The sequence below is a fragment of the Fukomys damarensis genome, unplaced genomic scaffold (genome assembly GCF_012274545.1).
Source record: "Fukomys damarensis isolate Sample0158 unplaced genomic scaffold, DMR_v1.0_HiC HiC_scaffold_19, whole genome shotgun sequence".
Classification (NCBI taxonomy): domain Eukaryota; kingdom Metazoa; phylum Chordata; class Mammalia; order Rodentia; family Bathyergidae; genus Fukomys; species Fukomys damarensis.
The window spans coordinates 26,077,739-26,094,986 of NW_022900931.1; the positions used below are offsets into that span (position 1 = coordinate 26,077,739).

Here is a 17,248-nt window from a genome sequence, read left to right on the forward strand (position 1 = left end):
CGGCCCCCGGCCCCCGAAGCACGATCCCCATCCCTCGGCCTCACCCCCCCACCGCGTCAGTCACTGCCTAGCTGAGCGGGCGCCGTCGTCATGACAGCAGCCACTGCGGAGGTCCAGGGCTGCTTCCCGTCGTGACTCAGGGGACTGCAGAGAGCGCGCGGGGGAGGGGGGGGTCCTGCGGGGTGGGAGCAGGGACTGGTGGCTCCCGGGGACACAGGACAGCTGGCGACAGCCCAGCGTCACATGTGGGGCGGGGCCGCCCCAGGGCCTCGCGGTGCGGTGCTGGGTGCTGCAGTGCAGCGCAGAGGAACCTGAGCTCACTGCAGAGTCCAGCTAACGAGAGGAAAACAGGCGGAGACCCCGTCCAAAATTACATAAAAACATTTATTCAAGTAGAAAGAGCAGACGGGCAAACTCCTACCCACGGTGCTAGCAAAGGGCAACGCCTCGGGTGTGGAACAGCATGCAGCTGCTAAAAACTCCAGGGACGGTGGCAGCCTCTCTAGGGCCCACGCCGGTGGGCAGAGGCTCTGCGGATGGGCGTCGTTTTCCGGGGTGTCTCCTCTTCCCTCATCTCCGCCGAGAGCTCTAGTCACAGAATGGGAGGAGTGAGAAGCTCCTGTCTGGGGACGGGTGGGAGGGTTAGGGGGGCCACACCACGATGGCCTACCTTCGCCGCTGGACTCATCGCTGGAGAAGACGACCCTGGGCAGCCTCTTGGAGCTGCGCTGCTGAGTGGGCGGCGGCCGGCGGGTGGTACGGCAAGGCCGGGGTGTAACGAAGTCGCTGTCTGGGGCTACGGAGACTGGAAGAGGCAGGGAGCGCGATTGGAGAGGTGGCTGTGGCTGGAGCCCATCCCCAACCTGCCACCGAGGGGCGTACCTGTGCTCAGCTTCCGGGCGGGGTTGGCTCTCTGGCTCCCGGTCTCCTCCAGGCCGTCCAGGCCTCGTGTGTGACAGGCTCGGAGCTTCTGCTCAAACTCGTCTGCTGCAGCCTGGAGGGAGAGCAGGGGAGAGCAGGCCTGGAAACACCGTTACTAATGCGTTTACAAAGAAATGGAGAAGCCGCCTGGTCTATCCTGTGTCCCCAGAAGCTGGACACTGACTAGAAGCAAAAGGACATAGCTTTGCAAAAACTGTTTGCCAACAAATTTGATGACCCAGAAGAAATGGGTAAATTCATGGACACGCACACCTTCTAAGATTGAATCATTAAGAAATAGAAAACCTGAGCCAACCGATGTAGTAAGACTGACTCAGTAAAAAAAGTCTCCAGTCAAAGCAAAGCCCAGCACCAGTATCTTTGCTAAATCCCACAAAACATTTATTTACTATTATTTTTGGTACTGGGGATTCAACTTGGGTCCTTGCGCTTGCAAAGCAGGCGGTGGAACTGCTGAGCTAAATCCCCGGCTCCACAAAACATTTAAAGAACTAATACCAATTCTTAAATTATTCTGAAAAATTGAAAAGGATGGAATTCTTCCAAACACATTCTCTGAGGCTATTACCCTGATATCAAAACCAGACCAGGAACATTACAAATAAAACTATAAGCCAATGTTCTTGGAGAACATAGATATAAAAATCCTCAATGAAATACTAACAGACTGAATCCAAATCACACATTAAAAAGATTATTCACCAACAGGTGTAGTAGCGCACACCTGTAATCTCAGCACTTGGGAGGTTGAGACAGGAGGATTGCTTTGAGTTCGAGACCAGCCTGGGCTACACAGTGAGTTCCAGGTCAGTCTCAACTACATAGTGAAACCCTGTCTCAAACAAAAACAAATAAAAAGATTATTCATCATGATTGGGGGGAATTCATCCCAGGCTCTGATGGTTCAGGATACATGAAATGATAAATCTGACATCATATCAGCAGAATAAGGGAATAAACTGAGCCAAAGAGGTGAGAGATGGAAGAAACGGAAGAATTCACACACATGGAAAGACATCCTGTGTTTGTGGACTAAAGAGTCATTGTTGTCAAAATGTCCATCTCACACAAAATCTACAGACAGTTTGATCTCCATCAAAATACCAGGGAGTCTTCACAGAACTAGAAAAAGCAATCCTAAAATTTACATGGAAGGCCGGGCGTGGTGGCGTACACCTGTAATCCCAGCACTCAGGAGGCTGAGGCAGAGAGGATCACTGTGAGTTGGACACCAGCCTGGGCTACATAGTGAGTTCCAGGTCAGTCTCAACTACATAGTGGAACCCTGTCTCAAAAAGAAAAAAGAAAAAAAAAAAGAATTGCCATATGATTTAACAAGCTTACCAATATACATATATAATACATATACGACAGATTTTATTTCCTGTGGAATATATACAATACACACACACACATACATACAGTCTATTAGAAAAAAGAGAAACAGGGCAATAATCCTTGAATGGAGGACAGGCTGTGGGCTCTGCCCCTCTGCTAGCTGGCTTAGTGCAGCTAGGCAATGCACTGGGGATGTGGCCACATCCTGTGCAGCTCACCTTGCCCTCGGGTTTGGCGCCACGTACACCTGACACCTGTAATCCCAGCACTCAGGAGGCTGAGGCAGAGAGGATCACTGTGAGTTGGACACCAGCCTGGGCTACATAGTGAGTTCCAGGTCAGTCTCAACTACATAGTGGAACCCTGTCTCAAAAAGAAAAAAGAAAAAAAAAAAGAATTGCCATATGATTTAACAAGCTTACCAATATACATATATAATACATATACGACAGATTTTATTTCCTGTGGAATATATACAATACACACACACACATACATACAGTCTATTAGAAAAAAGAGAAACAGGGCAATAATCCTTGAATGGAGGACAGGCTGTGGGCTCTGCCCCTCTGCTAGCTGGCTTAGTGCAGCTAGGCAATGCACTGGGGATGTGGCCACATCCTGTGCAGCTCACCTTGCCCTCGGGTTTGGCGCCACGCCGCAGCTTGCTCACGACAGACAGGAAGGCCCCAAAGATGCACTCGTCTGACAGTTTGTCTCCAAAGCAGTCGAAATTGTCCAGCATCCTGTGGAGGCCTCGCTCTGTGAGAGGCAGCTGTGACACGCAGTAGGCCAGGTCACGGTGCTGCCGCTCAGTCCTGTGGTGGCCAGGGCTCCATGAGGATGGTCTGCGTGTATCCGGGGCTTCCCGCAGTCACACGCCCAGCCCAGCCCAGCCCAGCCCAGCCCAGTGGCCTCAGACCATACCGAGCCGTGCGGAAGCGCTGGCACAGCTTCTCCACAAGACTCTCAGTCTGCTTGTCCTTGGTGATGTAGGCCAGCAGCTGCCTGCAGGGAGAGGCTGGCTGGGCTGGGCCACTTGGCCTGGGGCTCCCCATACCCTGCTGTCCTCTCTTGGTGGGAGAATGCCTTTGATGACTCAGGAGAGCCCACCATCACTTCTACATGGATGGAGGTTACCAAGAACAGCTGCTGCTCAGCGCCTGCCACCAGGCTGGGAAAGAATCTGACCCTCCCAGGGGCTGTGGACACAGAGGCCGTCACTGTGAGAGCAGCAGAGTGGGGCTGGGGCGGCCTTGGTGGGGGCGTTGGTCAGGCACCAGGCACTGGGTTCTCCCCCGGCACCGCAATGAGCCAACCGTGGGCTGGGGCAGGAGGCTGTGTGCCAGGGAACCCTACTTCATGATGGTGTGGAAAGGCTCCTCCTCTACCCCGCCCTCAGGGTCTGACAGGCGGCTGATGATGTCAGGAAGGAGATTGTAGATGGCGTTGCCCTGTGGGGAAGTCGGAGTCAGGCCAGGCTAGGCAACCACAGACGCCTGCGGCAGCAGCCTAACCGCCTCACCTTGTGGGAGAGTTCATTGAAGAAATTCCTGGCCAGGGCTGCAATCTGCGGCTCAGGGTCGATGAGCAGCACGGCCATCTCGCTCACCTGGCCCTTGACCTTCACCATGTCCTTCAGGATCAGGTGGGTCATCACCAGCCCTGCTGTCTTCCGCACCTGCTGAGCTGGGTCCCGGAGGCTGGCAAGGAAATGGCATGAGCCACACCCTGCCCCGGGGAGATGGGCCGGCAGGGACCCCACCCATAGGGTGCCCCTCTGGACACAGATGCGGAGGTGGGAGAAGGGACACTGCCTTCCCCGGGCAGCACCAGCCGGGCCTATGCGGTCGTGTTAAGTGATGCTGACAGTTGTGCCCTGCCAGGAGTCCTGACTCACACTCAGACCCAGCCCTGGAGCAAGCACCAGAAGGGTCCTCACCGGGCATACAGATGAGGGGTCCAGGGGTCCACCAGGTTGGGGAAGCGGATGGCCAGGTCCCCGGTGACAACCATGAGATTGGAGCGGACCGTGGGCAGTGGTGACTTCTCCAGCATGGTGAACAGAAGACGGAGCTGGGAGTCGCAGAAAGAGGCGCTGTGGAAAGGAGCAGGTGTCAGGGAGCTGTCATCTGGCTGCCCCCAGGAGGTGGCAGCTCCACCTACCTGATCATGCAGAACTTGCCGAGGGCCAGCGAGGCCCCCGCACAGAGGTCTTCGTTGCTGTAGAGACCGGGGTTGTTGCAGACTTTGAGCAAAAGCGGGACAAAAGCAGCCAGGACCTGCTTGCCTGTCGGAAGGAGGGCCCCAGTCTGAGCCAGCAGGCCCAGCCAGGGCTCCCGCAGAAGGGCTCAGGGCAGCTTGCTCACCATCCAGCAGCTCCAGCTCACAGATGCCACGGATGAGCTCGGCCTCTGTGTCGTCTGCCGTGGCCCCGACCAGCCCCAGCTCCTCCTCCATGGTCTCAGAGCCCGTGTTCTGAGGGGAAGCCACAGGACAGAGGACGCTGTTTGGCATGAACAGCTCTGAAGAAGGGTGGTGCACGGATGTGTTCATAGAAGTGGCCAAAAGACCGAGGAGAAAGGAGCCCTCGGCAGGCTCACATGTAGCCCAGCTGCTTGGGCAGGGTCACAAGTCAGGGCCCAGCGTGGGTGCTGCAGTCAGACCATCTCAGGTGTTGGAAGGCCCGCCCGAGGGCCAACTCGAGGTAAAGTGCTTGCCTATCCAGCTCTAGGTCTCGGGTTGGATCCCCAGAACCACACAAACATAAACAGAAACCCTAAATAAGGCAGGAAATAACCAGGTGCCCTGTATTTGTCAGTTGCCAAAGCAGGTATCTCTATTGCTTTTTTTTTTAAAAAGCAGGGTCTTGTGATGTTCTTCATACTGACCTTGAACTCTATGTATCCCAGGCTGGTCTCAAACTTGCAGCGATTATCCTGACTCATCCTCGCAAGTGCTGGGATTATGGGTGTGTACCACCATGCCCAGCTCTATTCCTTTTCTTGATTCACCCTCAGAGGGCAAAATATACCATGCGTGGTAGACAGACTAGATCATGCCAGACAATGGCTCTCCGTCTTCACCTGTTTGTGAGATGTCTGTCTCTGGCCCAGTGCCTGGGGTGAGTTGTTAGCAAAGGCTGATGGGAGGTGGGGGTGCATCCACTTAGCACCTGTGTCGTGTGTCTGTCAGGAGGTGCCTAGCTCTGCAGTTGGCTTCCCTAGCTCTCTTCCCTGGGTGAGCGTGGACAGGCTGCCCCATCCCCACTCACATTGGTCAGCGAATTCGTGTTCTGGCCCAAGGCGTCTGGGACATGCCCCGCACCGCGTGCCCTGCGCACCTTCTCCTTGGGCTCCTTGGTCTTGTGCTCCTGCTCCTCCTGAAGAACTCGGCGCCGAATGAGCTCTCCACTCACTGCCTGTTCCAGGTGCACCAGCTGCTGCAGGGCCACATCCCCAGCCAGGGACAGCAGGTGCATGAGGAGGAAAGTGGGGAGTACTAGGATGGTCTGGCCTGGGGAGGGGAAGGGAAGGCAGGAGGAGACAGGTCAGTCCCCTCAGGCTTGCCCGTCACCTCTGCCCATGTGGCCCTCAAACTGGGGGGGACTGGCTCAAGTACTGGGGTGAGTGGCTGTGGGCTGTGGACAGTGCTAGTGGCCGCCCCACCCAGGCCGTTGGCCTCTGTCCACTCACTGGGCTCCTCCTGGCTGGAGCTCTTCTCCTCCAGCTTCTCCAGAGCCTGCCTGGCACAGCCCTGCAGCATCTGGGCACAGATCACCTCGGGGCCCTCTGCCAGCTGGTAGGTGAGGGTCACAGCAGTCTCCTTGAATGGGATCCAGAGCGGGTCCGGGTGGGCAAAGCCTACACGGGACAAGAGGGTTGTTCACACAGGCAGGGCCCATTCTGCCCCAGACCCTTTGGATAGCTCACCTTCTGTGACCATCTCCCGAAGCCGCTCAAACAGCCTGTGCTCCTGAGGCAGCCTAAAGGGGGGGTGGCGTTTGCCCAGGGAAGGCTGTGTAAAGAATAAGCAAGACAGTGTAAGTGGGGCATGGTGACACACAACTGTCACCCCAGCACCTCATCCTGGAGGCTGAGGCAAGATCATCACAAGTTTGAGACCATGGGCTACATAGTGAATTCAGGGCCAGCCTGAGCTACACAGCAAGACCTCATCTCAAAAAACAAAAACAGAACAAAAAGACAGGGTCACGGGTGAGAGGTCCCCTGCTCCTAAGCTGGCTGGTGACCGTCCCACATACCTTCCTCCTGTCAGAGATGTTGGCAATGGCCTGGCACACCTGCTGTGCCAGCCTGTAGTCTGGTGGAGACTTCCTGTCCAGCCCTATGCTCACCAGCGTGTCTAAGTTGCTCCCCACGATTTCTGGCTTTCCTCTAGGGAAAGGAAGTGCAGAGTCAAAGTCAGGCCTGACAGCACTCAGGGAGACAGTGCCACTGCAGTGAGGCCCCACCGCACTACCAGCCCCATGAGTCCTGCTTGTTCTCCTGAACCTCGGCTATGAGGCAGGGGTTGCTGCTCTTTTCACTCAGAGAGCCGATGCCCATCAGAGCCCAGCAGGGCCCGGCTGCTGCTGTGGAAGAAGCAGGATGCTCAGACCCCCACTGTCTGCTGGGCTGGGCCTCACCGAGCCAGCATGCCGAGGAGCATGACAGAGGAACAGCGCTCCGCAGGAGAGCAGGGGACCTTTTCGGTGGCCCGCTCCCACAGCAGCTGTGTCACTGCTGGTCTTAGCTCATCCTTCCGAACAAACTCGCAGAGCTGAGGAGAAAAGAAAAAGGTCAGGCCCCAAACAGTATTCCCCGTGGTCCACTTCTCCAGAGATGCCGCATTCAGAACAAAGCAGCACTGAGGACAGAAGAAGGGAGCCTAACTGTAAGGCAGGGGCTCAGGGAGGCGCCTCTCTCTCTCTCTCCTTTTCCTTCCTTCCTAGATGGGGCCTCATGATGTAGCCCAGGCTGGGCTTGAACTCAATACCCTCTTCCTGCCTCAGCCTTCTGAAAGCTGGATTACAGGCATGTGCCACCGCACCTGCTTTTTTTTTTCTTTTTGTGGCAGTGTTGGGGATTTGACCCAGGGCCTCATGTCTCCTAGGCCAGCACTATACCCTTGGGCTGCACACCCCACCCCTCCATTCTGTTTGTCTGTAAAACTCCACCAGCTAAAGTGACCCTGCAACTGGCCTCTGGGAGTTCTGTGAGGCTCAGAACTAGACTCCCTGGAAGTCTCATGTTCAAGGCAGTGGTGCTGTGCTCACCACTGATGGTCTCTTTCTCTTTCTGTTTTAGGAGGAAAGCTTTATGTGCCCCCTCAGCTGGCAGGGCCTGGGGGCCAGGAAGCAGAGCTCCCTGCTAGTGAGCCCACGGCTGAGTTATGGTAGGGGTTGGGCCTGGGCCAAGTGTGGCACCAGGGGTGTAAGCTGGAAGGGCAGTGTGCTCTGCTCTCAGCCCTCCGATTCCTCCTCTCTGCAGGCTTGGCTTCCTGGCCTCCACAGGGTGAGCACTTCTCCACCATGCACTGCCTACACTGGAGCAGCAGCATGGCCTGAACCCACGAGAGGACCGAGTACACTTCCCCTTAAGGTGCGGCAACATCACCAACACTCTTCCTTACACAAACTTAAAGCTTTCAGTCACCTCACTTTATGACTCAGTCACTCGGTCTAACCTGTCTGTCCTTTAAAAATAGTCTTCTAGTAAGTCCAGTTCCACAGTTGTCCATCCCGGCCCGCTGCCTCGCCCTGTTGTTGTACCTGCAGTCACCTCCATAGCCTTCCTGCCCTGCCCAGCTCCCCTCAGCAAGCCTGCACGCTGCTGCTGCCTGGTCTCCCACATGTCTCCTCTGGTCACAGTGCTGCTGCTCATCACCTTGAGCTCCTGCCTGACTGTCAGCCTGTGAGGCCTCACCCCACTACGCGGTCAGCCAGGGTGGTGCCCCTCCCAAGGGATGCTGGCTGTCAGACTCCCACTGTTTGTCTCCACAGTGCAGACTCTGAAGGGGACTTGCTGTGCTCAGGTGCTAGGACTCTGCTTCACCGGGTTCTAGTCCAGGCTCTGGGGGGTCCTCAGAGGCCTTCAGGATTCAGCACCAACCTATACTCTCAGCTCTGTTATCTTGTCCAGGTATATGTGAGCCAGACACAGAGTCCTCATTCTGCAACATGGGCTTCAGTCTTTCGCAGGTTTCTGCCTCAAGTACTTGGCCTCCTGTCAAACTCATCTTCAAAGCCTGCGTAGAGTCCTCAGCTTTCCGGGCGGTTCCCTGGCCTGGGCTGCCTCAGACAGCCCCACTCCGCCATGCCCAGGTGAGTGTGTTCTCCACGTCACTAAGTAGCTGTAAGCAGCCGTGCTCCTCATCCTCTCCCTGAGGCCACAGACATTTCGGTGACCTTGACAGGGAGGTGAGGACTAAGGAGTTAATGTAAGTGCAGGCTAACAGCAGCACCGCCTTCACGCATCTAACACCACGCATGTCACTGTCATTGCTGCTGGCCACTGCCTTGCCAGCTAGTTGCCTGCATGCTGCATTTGTTCTAGGAATGTTTTGTGTTTTTGGCTCCCACCTGGACTACTGGTCCTTTAAGGCTGGGAATAGAAAAGTCTTACTTCCTGTCTGGGTGAATGACTGTATACGCAATACACATGCTTGCTGAATGAATGAAGGAGAAAGTGAGAAGACTTACAATTTCCTCGAGACACTCAATGGTCCCAACCGAGGCATCCACCAGCAACAGAGAGAGATTCTGAATCAAAGCCTGGGCCCTGGCCCTGTGGGAACAGCAGAGACCGGAGACATCAAGGGACAGGCAAGGTGAACTCGGCACAGCGAGGGTGTCAAGTAGTTGCTCAGGGTGACAGGCTTCATGGCGAGCAGCCCACCCAGTCCCGCTGCCATGGGGTGGGAAGTCCTGGGACAGTCAGGGAAGCGGAGGAACCCACAGACCTGGCCGAGTCCCCTCTGGGGCTGAGGTAGAGCTGGCGGTAGGCATTCAACACAGCTTCCCGGACACCCGGCTCCTTGGACCAGATGAGAGGCAACATGCGGCGCACTCCACACAGAGCCTGGGGCACCCCAAACTGGGACACCATCACAAAGAATTCAATCACCTCCTGTACCACTGCAGGAACAGACACACATCACTCACCTGGCGAGCAGCCCTGATACTCAGTCTGAACCCCCTTGGGCAGCGTGGCAGGAGGCCTCTCCCGACCCTGCGTGCCACTGCCTCCCACAAAGCCTTGGAGTGAAAACTAGTGTATCAAGATGCACACGAGACAAGGACTGCACAGAGCAGCGAGCACCGGGCAGAGAGAGCAGAAACAGGAACAGGAGCAGCTCCCGCCCCAGCCCAGCCTTCCTGCGGTCTGCCTACCTGTCGTTGTGTTTTCATACATCATCTTGCTGATGATGCCGATGGCCTCCGTGATCTTCTGGGAGAAGTTGTGGGCGTCCTGTAGGTACTGCACCAGCATCTCCTGCTTCAACAGTTCATCACTGCCGCTGGGGCCTGCAGGTGCATCTGTCCCCATGGCCTGTCCTGGGATCTGAGCGGAAGCTGCCGGGTCTGGGGTTGGAGCACAGGGGAGTTTTGCCGAAGGGAATACTGGGGAACCCGGCGGCTGTCAACAGGCTTGGCTGTTTCATTTTAATATTGTGGAAGGAGGAAACTAGAACCGACTCTAAAATATCTTGATTCACTTCTCAAAAATGATTCCCGAAGATTCTCTCTTCAGGAGAGCCACTGAGCCAGGAGCAGGCCCAGCCCATGCCTCCCTCAGCACCACATGGGCCAACATGCTGCTGATGAGGAAGAAGGGTTACCTTTGAAGATGGTTCCTAAGAGGCTCAGGAGCTTGGTCTCCTCTGACTCCTCTGCATCTGTGAGCCTGAAGGGCTCAGACTCCGGGAAGTGGCTCCTGGCCGCTCGAGTGACCCTAATGGCCTGCCTGAGGAGATAACAGCCTGTCAGCTACACAGCAGCCTTAGCGCCCAAGTGCCCCACAGAGGGGCACTCTCAGGCTTACACTCAAGAGGAGGAGCGCAAAGGAACCCTATACCAGTCTCAAAAGCTTGACTAAGGCTTTCACAGACCTGCCAAGTCTAAGTTTGGAAACAAATACATTTTCAGTAACTGGTTACTTAGTGGCACATCCACACAATGGGATTCTAGTAGTTACACAACTATGGAAGAAACAGTAGCACAGCCCTATAGTCCCAGCCCTCTTGGGGGCTGAGGTGGGAGGATTCCAAGTTTGAGTCCAGCTTGTGCTGTTTAGCCATTTAGCAAGACCTTTACTGAAAATAAAGAAGTCCAGAGATGGAGCTCAGTGTAACACCCTCAGTTCAACACCCTACCACCACAGGGGGCAAAAAGAGGAAAAAGAATCCTAAAACCAAACAAGCCATGTGTTTGGTGCCTGAAATCCCAGCACTCTGGCAGGTTGAGGCAGAAGGATCACAAGTTCTAGTCCAATGTAGGCAACTCAGATCGTGCCTCCAAATAAAAAATAAAAAGGGCTGAGAATGTAGCTAAGTGTTAAGGCCCTGAGTTTACTCCCCCACATCACAAAATAAACAAACAAAAAAATAAAGTGCTGAAGTATAGTTCAAAAGGTCCCGGGGTTCAATCCCCAGTATTGAAAAGAAAGCATTTACTTAACATACAGGAGACCTTCAGTTCCATCTCTGGCACCAGAAACAGAAAAGAGAGGAATTTACATATAAATGTTTTTTATTTTTTGGTACTAGGGATTGAACTCAGGACCTTGCACTTGCAAGGCAGGTGGAGGCACCACTGAACTAAATCACCAGCCCACTTATATATGCTTGCCAATATGTTCATGTTATCTTTAGAACAACACAAGTTAGTGATATTGCTTCCCTGTGGGAAGGACAGAGCAACCTATAAACAGGTTTTGAAGAGCCCTCCACTCCTTCCTACAGTACTGAGGATTGAACCCAAGGTCTTTGCATTGAGCTACATATCACCAAGCATTTTTAAATTTTTTATTTGAGACAGTCTTGCTAAGTTTCCCAGGCTGGTCTTGAACCTGTGATCCTCCTGCTTTAACCTCCCAGAGTACTGGGATTACAGACAGGCACAACCATGCACAGCCACTTTGCATTTTTTGAACATTGTGACTAGGTGAGAATTAAGTACATGATACGTGGCTGAAGTTAAAAAACACCTGTTGACAGCTGGGCTTGATGGTGCATGCCTATAATCTCAGCACTTGGGAGGCTGAGGCAGGCAGGAGGATTGCCACAAGTTCAAGCCCAGCCTGGGATACAAAGTGTTTGGGGGGGAGTACTGGAGATTAAACTCAGGACCTTGTGCTTCTGAGGCAGATGGAGGAACCACTGAGCTAAATGCTTGGCCCTTACAAAGTGAATAGAAAGCCAGCCTAAACTACAAAGCAAGTCCCTGTCTCAAAAAACCAAACCAAACCAAACAAAGTAAAATAAAAAAGTATACCTGTTGATAGGTATAAGGGTCCTTTGTTGCTAAACTGCTCTGAAGTTCTAGTGCAACAAAAACACTGAGATAAATCTTTTCTCTAAAGTCAGGATTCCAACCACGCTAATTGGCAGACTAAGAGATTAAATAAATTGGACATTATTTCTTAGCTCAGAGAATGCAGAATTAAAAAGTCATTAGAGATATGGCCTAATCAATTTCTTGCTTTAAAGATAACAAAACTGAATTAAGCACTGTACATGTTCTACATCCAGAACTCTGTTTGCATCTACTTGTTTGTATGAAGTAGAAAAGCAAATGTAATGTGGCCTGTGCCTCTGACCAGGCCTCACCACAGTGGAAATGTGCTGTCTGTCAGGGACAGTGAGCCTCAGCACAGCACCTTACGGAGAAACACGAAGCCTCAGACAGCCTGGCAGGGGTCAACTCTACTCCACACATTGGGCGCGCATCCCGTTCTTCCCGTACTTGTATCTAGCTTTGGCCAGCAGCTGACGGATGCGTCCTTTTGCCTCTTCCGCGGTTGCTGCGGCAGCAGTTTCCTCGGGGGCCTCCTCATCCTCCACCTCCTGCGGGAGCTCTAGGAGCTGCCGCAGGGTGGACTGCAGCTCTGGCAGCATCGCTTCCCACTCTTCCTCGGGCTCCACGGCTGCAGCTGAGGGAGAGTGGCTCAGTGTGTCAGAGTTCCTGGTGGCAGGAGGAGGCTGGGAGGGCACAGGGTGGCTACTCACCGGCAGCTGCTGTGCTCTGCCTCTGGGACCGCATCTCTTGCAACTTCTGGGTTTCCTTCTGCAGTGGCCCAGCCAGGTCAGCGTCACTAAGCTGGCGCAATGGAATGAACACGCAGTCACTCATACCTTCACCTATCTGCTTTCCTTCTGCCTTTGTGGTAGAACAAGTCACTTACCTTGCAGGAGAAGGGGTTGTTGGCTAGGAAGCTGGCCAGCAGCTGGATGGCGTTTTTACACACAAGCACTGACCTGTCAGCCAGACGCCCCACGGCTAAGGCCATCACGCCCTGAAAACGTGTCAGAGGGAGCGCCTGGGTGGGCAGAAGAGAAGGGTCCGCTCATACCATGCCATCCACTCTTTCAGATGACCGCAACACACATGCTGCACTGTCCCCATGGGACATGAGACACATAAGCAGCACTGAGAAGCAGGTAGGGCACACGGCAGCTCCTGCCCAGAGCCAGGTGCCCTCACCCTTGGGAGAGGGAGGCTTTCAGCAGCAGCACTAAAACCGGATGTCTGGCCTTGGCTGTGGGGTGGACCTCCTATGGCATGCATGTGGAGGGAGGCAAGGGCTCCACCTCCCAGAAGGCTGCTCACCTTCTGCTGCACGATCCGGGTAAAGAGTTGCAAGGCACGGCTGCGGACGAAGGAGTTGACGTCGTGGCCGTGGGCCTGCAGGGTGTCCAGGAACTGATCTCTGGTGTCCCTTGCCGTGTCCTCCAGGTGGTCCCCATTCAGGACCTGCAGCACCATCTCTGCCATGGCTGCCAGCACGGCATTGCGCATCATGTAATTCTAGGAGGGATCAGAGCAGCTGGCAGTGCCCACATTGACCGACTCCCTTCCTAAACTCTGTGCCCACTGGCACAAGACCTTCAGCCATGGGCAAGCTGCTTGTGCCTCTCTAGGACTTTTCTTGTCAACTGCCTACATACTTAGTCCCATGGTCACAGGAAGAAGTAAATCCCTGAGTAGGCTTATTTGCTCAGAAAATAAATAGGAGCTGAGCGGGGTGTGGTGGCTCACACCTGTAATTTTAGCACTCGGGAGGCTGAGACAGGAGGATCAGCTGTGAGTCTGAGGCAGGCCTGGACTATACAGTGAGTTCAAGGCCAGCCTGAACCATACAGCAAGATCCTGTTTCAAAAAAATAAAAAAGATAAAAAGATAAACAAAGGCCACCCAGTTTCTCTCTGTAAGGGTAACCTCAGTAAGTATGGAGATACAGGCTGAGTATCCCTTATCTGAAATGCTTAAGACTAGAATGTGTCAGGTTTTTTTCATATTCTGGATTATTTGCACATATGGGGAGATATCTTGGGGAGGGGACCCAAATCTAAACAGGAAATCCATTTATGTCTTTGATATACCTTGCACACAGCCGAAGGGGATCTTTTGTGTGTTTGAGATGGGATCTCACTACATTGCCTACATGGGTCTCCAGCTCCTGGGCTTTTGTAGTTTTCCTACCTCAGCCTTCCAAGTACTGGGCTACTAGCTTGTGCCACCGTGCCCAGCTCTGAAGGGAATCTTACAAAATACTTTAAAGTTTCCGTGTGGTATCAAGTTTTCTACTTGTCCCATGCTGGTGCTCAAAAAGTAGAAATTCTGCAGCATTTTGAATTCTGGATATCACATACACCCACCAATGTATATTTGAACAGTGTTTATTATGTCTTGTATCTGAGGTCATAAAGCCTTTGACTTCTATAAACATCTCCTTCTTCCCCAACTCTCCTCATTTCATGGACCAAAATGCAGAGATCAGTCCTAGATACCGAGCAAGTGTGTTAAAGAGTCTGGTGGAGGAAAGGGTTTGGATTTTTCAGTTCATGTTTACAGTACACAGTGATCACATTCACTGTGGAGAACCGGTACATGCACGTAACACAGCTCAGTTCCTTTTTTCGAGGGTTTGGGATTTTTGACAGGCCATGAGCCATAGAACAGAATCCTTCATAAGAAGTTAAAAGTTAGATTAGATAAATCATTGGTCTCTGTCTGTGATATTCACCCATCACTTTGAGAAGCAGCCAGGTTAGGATCAAGGGGTGAGAGAGAATTGAGAAAAAAATAGACACGGAGGGCCAGGGATGTAGCTCAGTGGCGCTGTGCCTGCCTGGCAAGTGCAAGGTCCTGAGTTCAATTCCTGGTATCAAAGAAAAAAACACACGGGTTGATCTGAGAAAGCAGGTGCACCAGACAGCAGGAAAAGGCTTCACTTGAGGGATGAAGGGGACAAAGAACCAAAGCTGAGTCAACTCAAACTAAGACTCTCATCTCCCTCGCCAGGCCTAGACAGGGGGCTCCTTACTCAACTCTCCATTTGCTTCTTGACAGGAGGGAACTGCCCCGGGGACAAACCTAGATAACTCGTGGTTCATGTGAAAACTATTTTCTTAAAAACAAACCTTTTGAGCTGGTGATAAGCTCTGTCAAAAATTGTGTGCTTAGTGTGTACAAGGCCCTGGGTTGGATCCTCAGTACCACATTTAAAAGGGACAAAAAGTAAGACAAATATAAAGAGAAAGACTTTCAACAACAACCTTCACACCTAGGAAAACCTGAGGCCTCCGTGGGCACCTACCTCTCCATCCAGGTGGTCCAGCAGCACACACACGCTGGACAGCAGGACCGCAGGCACCCTCTCTGCTAGCTCCGTCAGGAAGCTGGCGAAGCCCTTGGCTCCCGATGCATCCCGACTCAGCTCCTGAGGACCCTTCTGTCCAATCTCTCTGCACAGGAAAGGAAACAGCAGTGGTGAGGCAGCTGGACTATTTAGTTCTCAGGGAGGGAAGGGAAAATGGGTATCGAACACAGGAATAATCTCATGCTGCGCAGAATGTATTTCCAACCTCTCTTTACCCTTCCCAAGGGAGACTGAGCATTAGACACGTGGAGCAGAGGCACCTTACAATCTCTCCCACGATGCTCTTCATGCCGTAATCCGTTGCCCATAGACTCACGGCTGCCACAAGTACAGGTGCGAGGTGTTCAAAGTGCTGCAGCATCTGGACAATCTTCACAGTGGCACCTGCACAAGTCGGAGGCATGGGCATCGTGGGCGAGACCACACGGGCGGGGCAAAGCGAAGCCACTTACTGAACATGTGGTTGTAGCGTGTCAGGGCCACACCCAGCAGGTGTGTTACGGCCTCCCGGGTGGGCCGGTTCTTCTGGTGAGTGATGGTAGGATTCTCCAGAAGGTGGTAGCAGCAGCCAGTAACCAAACTGAGGAAAGAAGGGTGAAGGTAACGGACCCAGCAGTAGGAAGCCGGTGCAGCTTCCTACCCCGCTGCCCCAGATGCCAAATCCAGCCTCTCATTCTACACAGGTCACTTTCGCCTTCCTCTCAGCCAGCCTTCACACTGACAAGTGACCAGGGCGTGTGATGAAGGCTGGCAGAGCCGCCACCGCCTCACTGCTAAACAGTGGCCAGTTCCTACCATGAGGCCCTTCAGCCGCACTCAGTCATTTGCTTTGTCTTTAGACTTCATCTGGCTTCCAGGACATCAGAGATTCCCTTCTCACTTTGGCTGTGTTCTCATTTCACTCTTAATGCTGGAGAGCCCTGCTCTCTTCCAGGTACACTTACGGATTTAGTGACCCATTTGGTCTCACAACTTCGTTTGTTTGTTTTGTTTTGTTTTTTGAGACAGGGTCTCACTATGTAGTTGAGACTGACCTGGAACTATGCAGCCCAGGCTGGTCTCGAACTCACATACGATCCTCCTGCCTCAGCCTCCCGAGTGCTGGGATTACAGGCGTGCGCCACCACGCTTGGCTCTTTTGTTTTTTTGAGACAGGGTCTCACTATGTAGCTCAGGCTGGCCTCAAACTCACAGCAGTTGTCCTGCCTCAGCCTTTCAAGTGCTGGGACTACTGCAGGCCTGTACCACCATACCCAGCCAGCTTCATAGCTTTAAATACCACATGCTCCCAAATGTCTTTCTCTAGCCCAGGCTTCTCTTCCAAACTCCCGATCTGTACATGCAGTAGCTATGCCTGACAACTCTACTTGGATACAAGTATCTCCAACCTAAGTCTAAAACAGAACTCTGAGCTTGTACCCACAGCCTTCTCCATGCTGAGTTATTGGTGAGCTGTTCTTCCACATGCTCAGGCCAAGGCTGCACCCTTCATACGCCATAGCCAACCTACCAGCAAATCCTACAAGTTCTCCCTCAAGAAGTACAGAACCAGCCTTTCCCATCTGCACTCTCTTCCAGTTTCTTTTCCAGTTACTGGGCAGCCTCGTAACTGAGCCCATTTGCCCTGCTCCTGGCAAGGTCACTCTGCAGCCAGATGGTCCTGCAAAGTGGGAATCCCTGCGGCACTTGGCACATGCACTGAAGTCACCAGGATGCTCTGTGAGGCTCTGCACTCTGGCTCCTCACTGTTCCCCTGACCTCACAGCCTGCCCTGCTCACCCTCTCTCAGCTGCAGTGTCTTGGGCCTCACTGCTGTGACTGTATATGTAGGACACACCTCCTCCTCGGGGTCTCTGCCCTTGGTCTTGCTAAATCACTAAGTTGCCCCGGCTGGGCTTGAACTTGCAACTCTCCTGCTTCAGCCTCCCAGAGCACTGGGATTACAGGAGTATGCTACCTACCACATCTGGCCCTCCTCATGGTCTTACAGTGTCCATTTACCCACTCTGGCTCTGTGCTCAAATATCACCAACTTGAAGAGATCTTGCTAGAACAGTTGATTTTTTTTTTTTTTTTTTTTTTTT

The 17,248-nt window shown here is 53.2% G+C and overlaps 1 protein-coding gene across 6 annotated transcripts in view; it reads right to left on the reverse strand.

The window, feature by feature from the left end:
- Nucleotides 1-396: 396 nt before the first annotated feature.
- Nucleotides 397-17,248, reverse strand: part of Ncapd2 (non-SMC condensin I complex subunit D2) — a 26,689-nt gene continuing 9,837 nt past the window's right edge. For 5 of the 6 annotated variants that reach the window (XM_010611621.3, XM_010611624.3, XM_010611620.3 and 2 more), the window contains 26 exons: nt 15,617-15,744; nt 15,425-15,548; nt 15,102-15,249; nt 13,112-13,309; nt 12,687-12,821; nt 12,511-12,601; nt 12,248-12,434; nt 10,123-10,247; nt 9,674-9,865; nt 9,244-9,418; nt 8,984-9,068; nt 6,929-7,062; nt 6,545-6,677; nt 6,213-6,297; nt 5,976-6,143; nt 5,624-5,796; nt 4,650-4,758; nt 4,447-4,570; nt 4,223-4,378; nt 3,806-3,983; nt 3,640-3,734; nt 3,208-3,288; nt 2,915-3,098; nt 883-994; nt 671-805; nt 397-588 (listed from right to left, as the gene is read on the reverse strand). In XM_010611621.3, coding sequence (XP_010609923.1) covers nt 503-588; nt 671-805; nt 883-994; nt 2,915-3,098; nt 3,208-3,288; nt 3,640-3,734; nt 3,806-3,983; nt 4,223-4,378; nt 4,447-4,570; nt 4,650-4,758; nt 5,624-5,796; nt 5,976-6,143; nt 6,213-6,297; nt 6,545-6,677; nt 6,929-7,062; nt 8,984-9,068; nt 9,244-9,418; nt 9,674-9,865; nt 10,123-10,247; nt 12,248-12,434; nt 12,511-12,601; nt 12,687-12,821; nt 13,112-13,309; nt 15,102-15,249; nt 15,425-15,548; nt 15,617-15,744 — 3,541 coding nt within the window. In that variant the 3' untranslated portion in view covers nt 397-502. The remainder of the gene's footprint in view (nt 589-670; nt 806-882; nt 995-2,914; nt 3,099-3,207; nt 3,289-3,639; nt 3,735-3,805; nt 3,984-4,222; nt 4,379-4,446; nt 4,571-4,649; nt 4,759-5,623; nt 5,797-5,975; nt 6,144-6,212; nt 6,298-6,544; nt 6,678-6,928; nt 7,063-8,983; nt 9,069-9,243; nt 9,419-9,673; nt 9,866-10,122; nt 10,248-12,247; nt 12,435-12,510; nt 12,602-12,686; nt 12,822-13,111; nt 13,310-15,101; nt 15,250-15,424; nt 15,549-15,616; nt 15,745-17,248) is intronic. The other variant, XM_010611623.3, reaches the window with a different exon arrangement.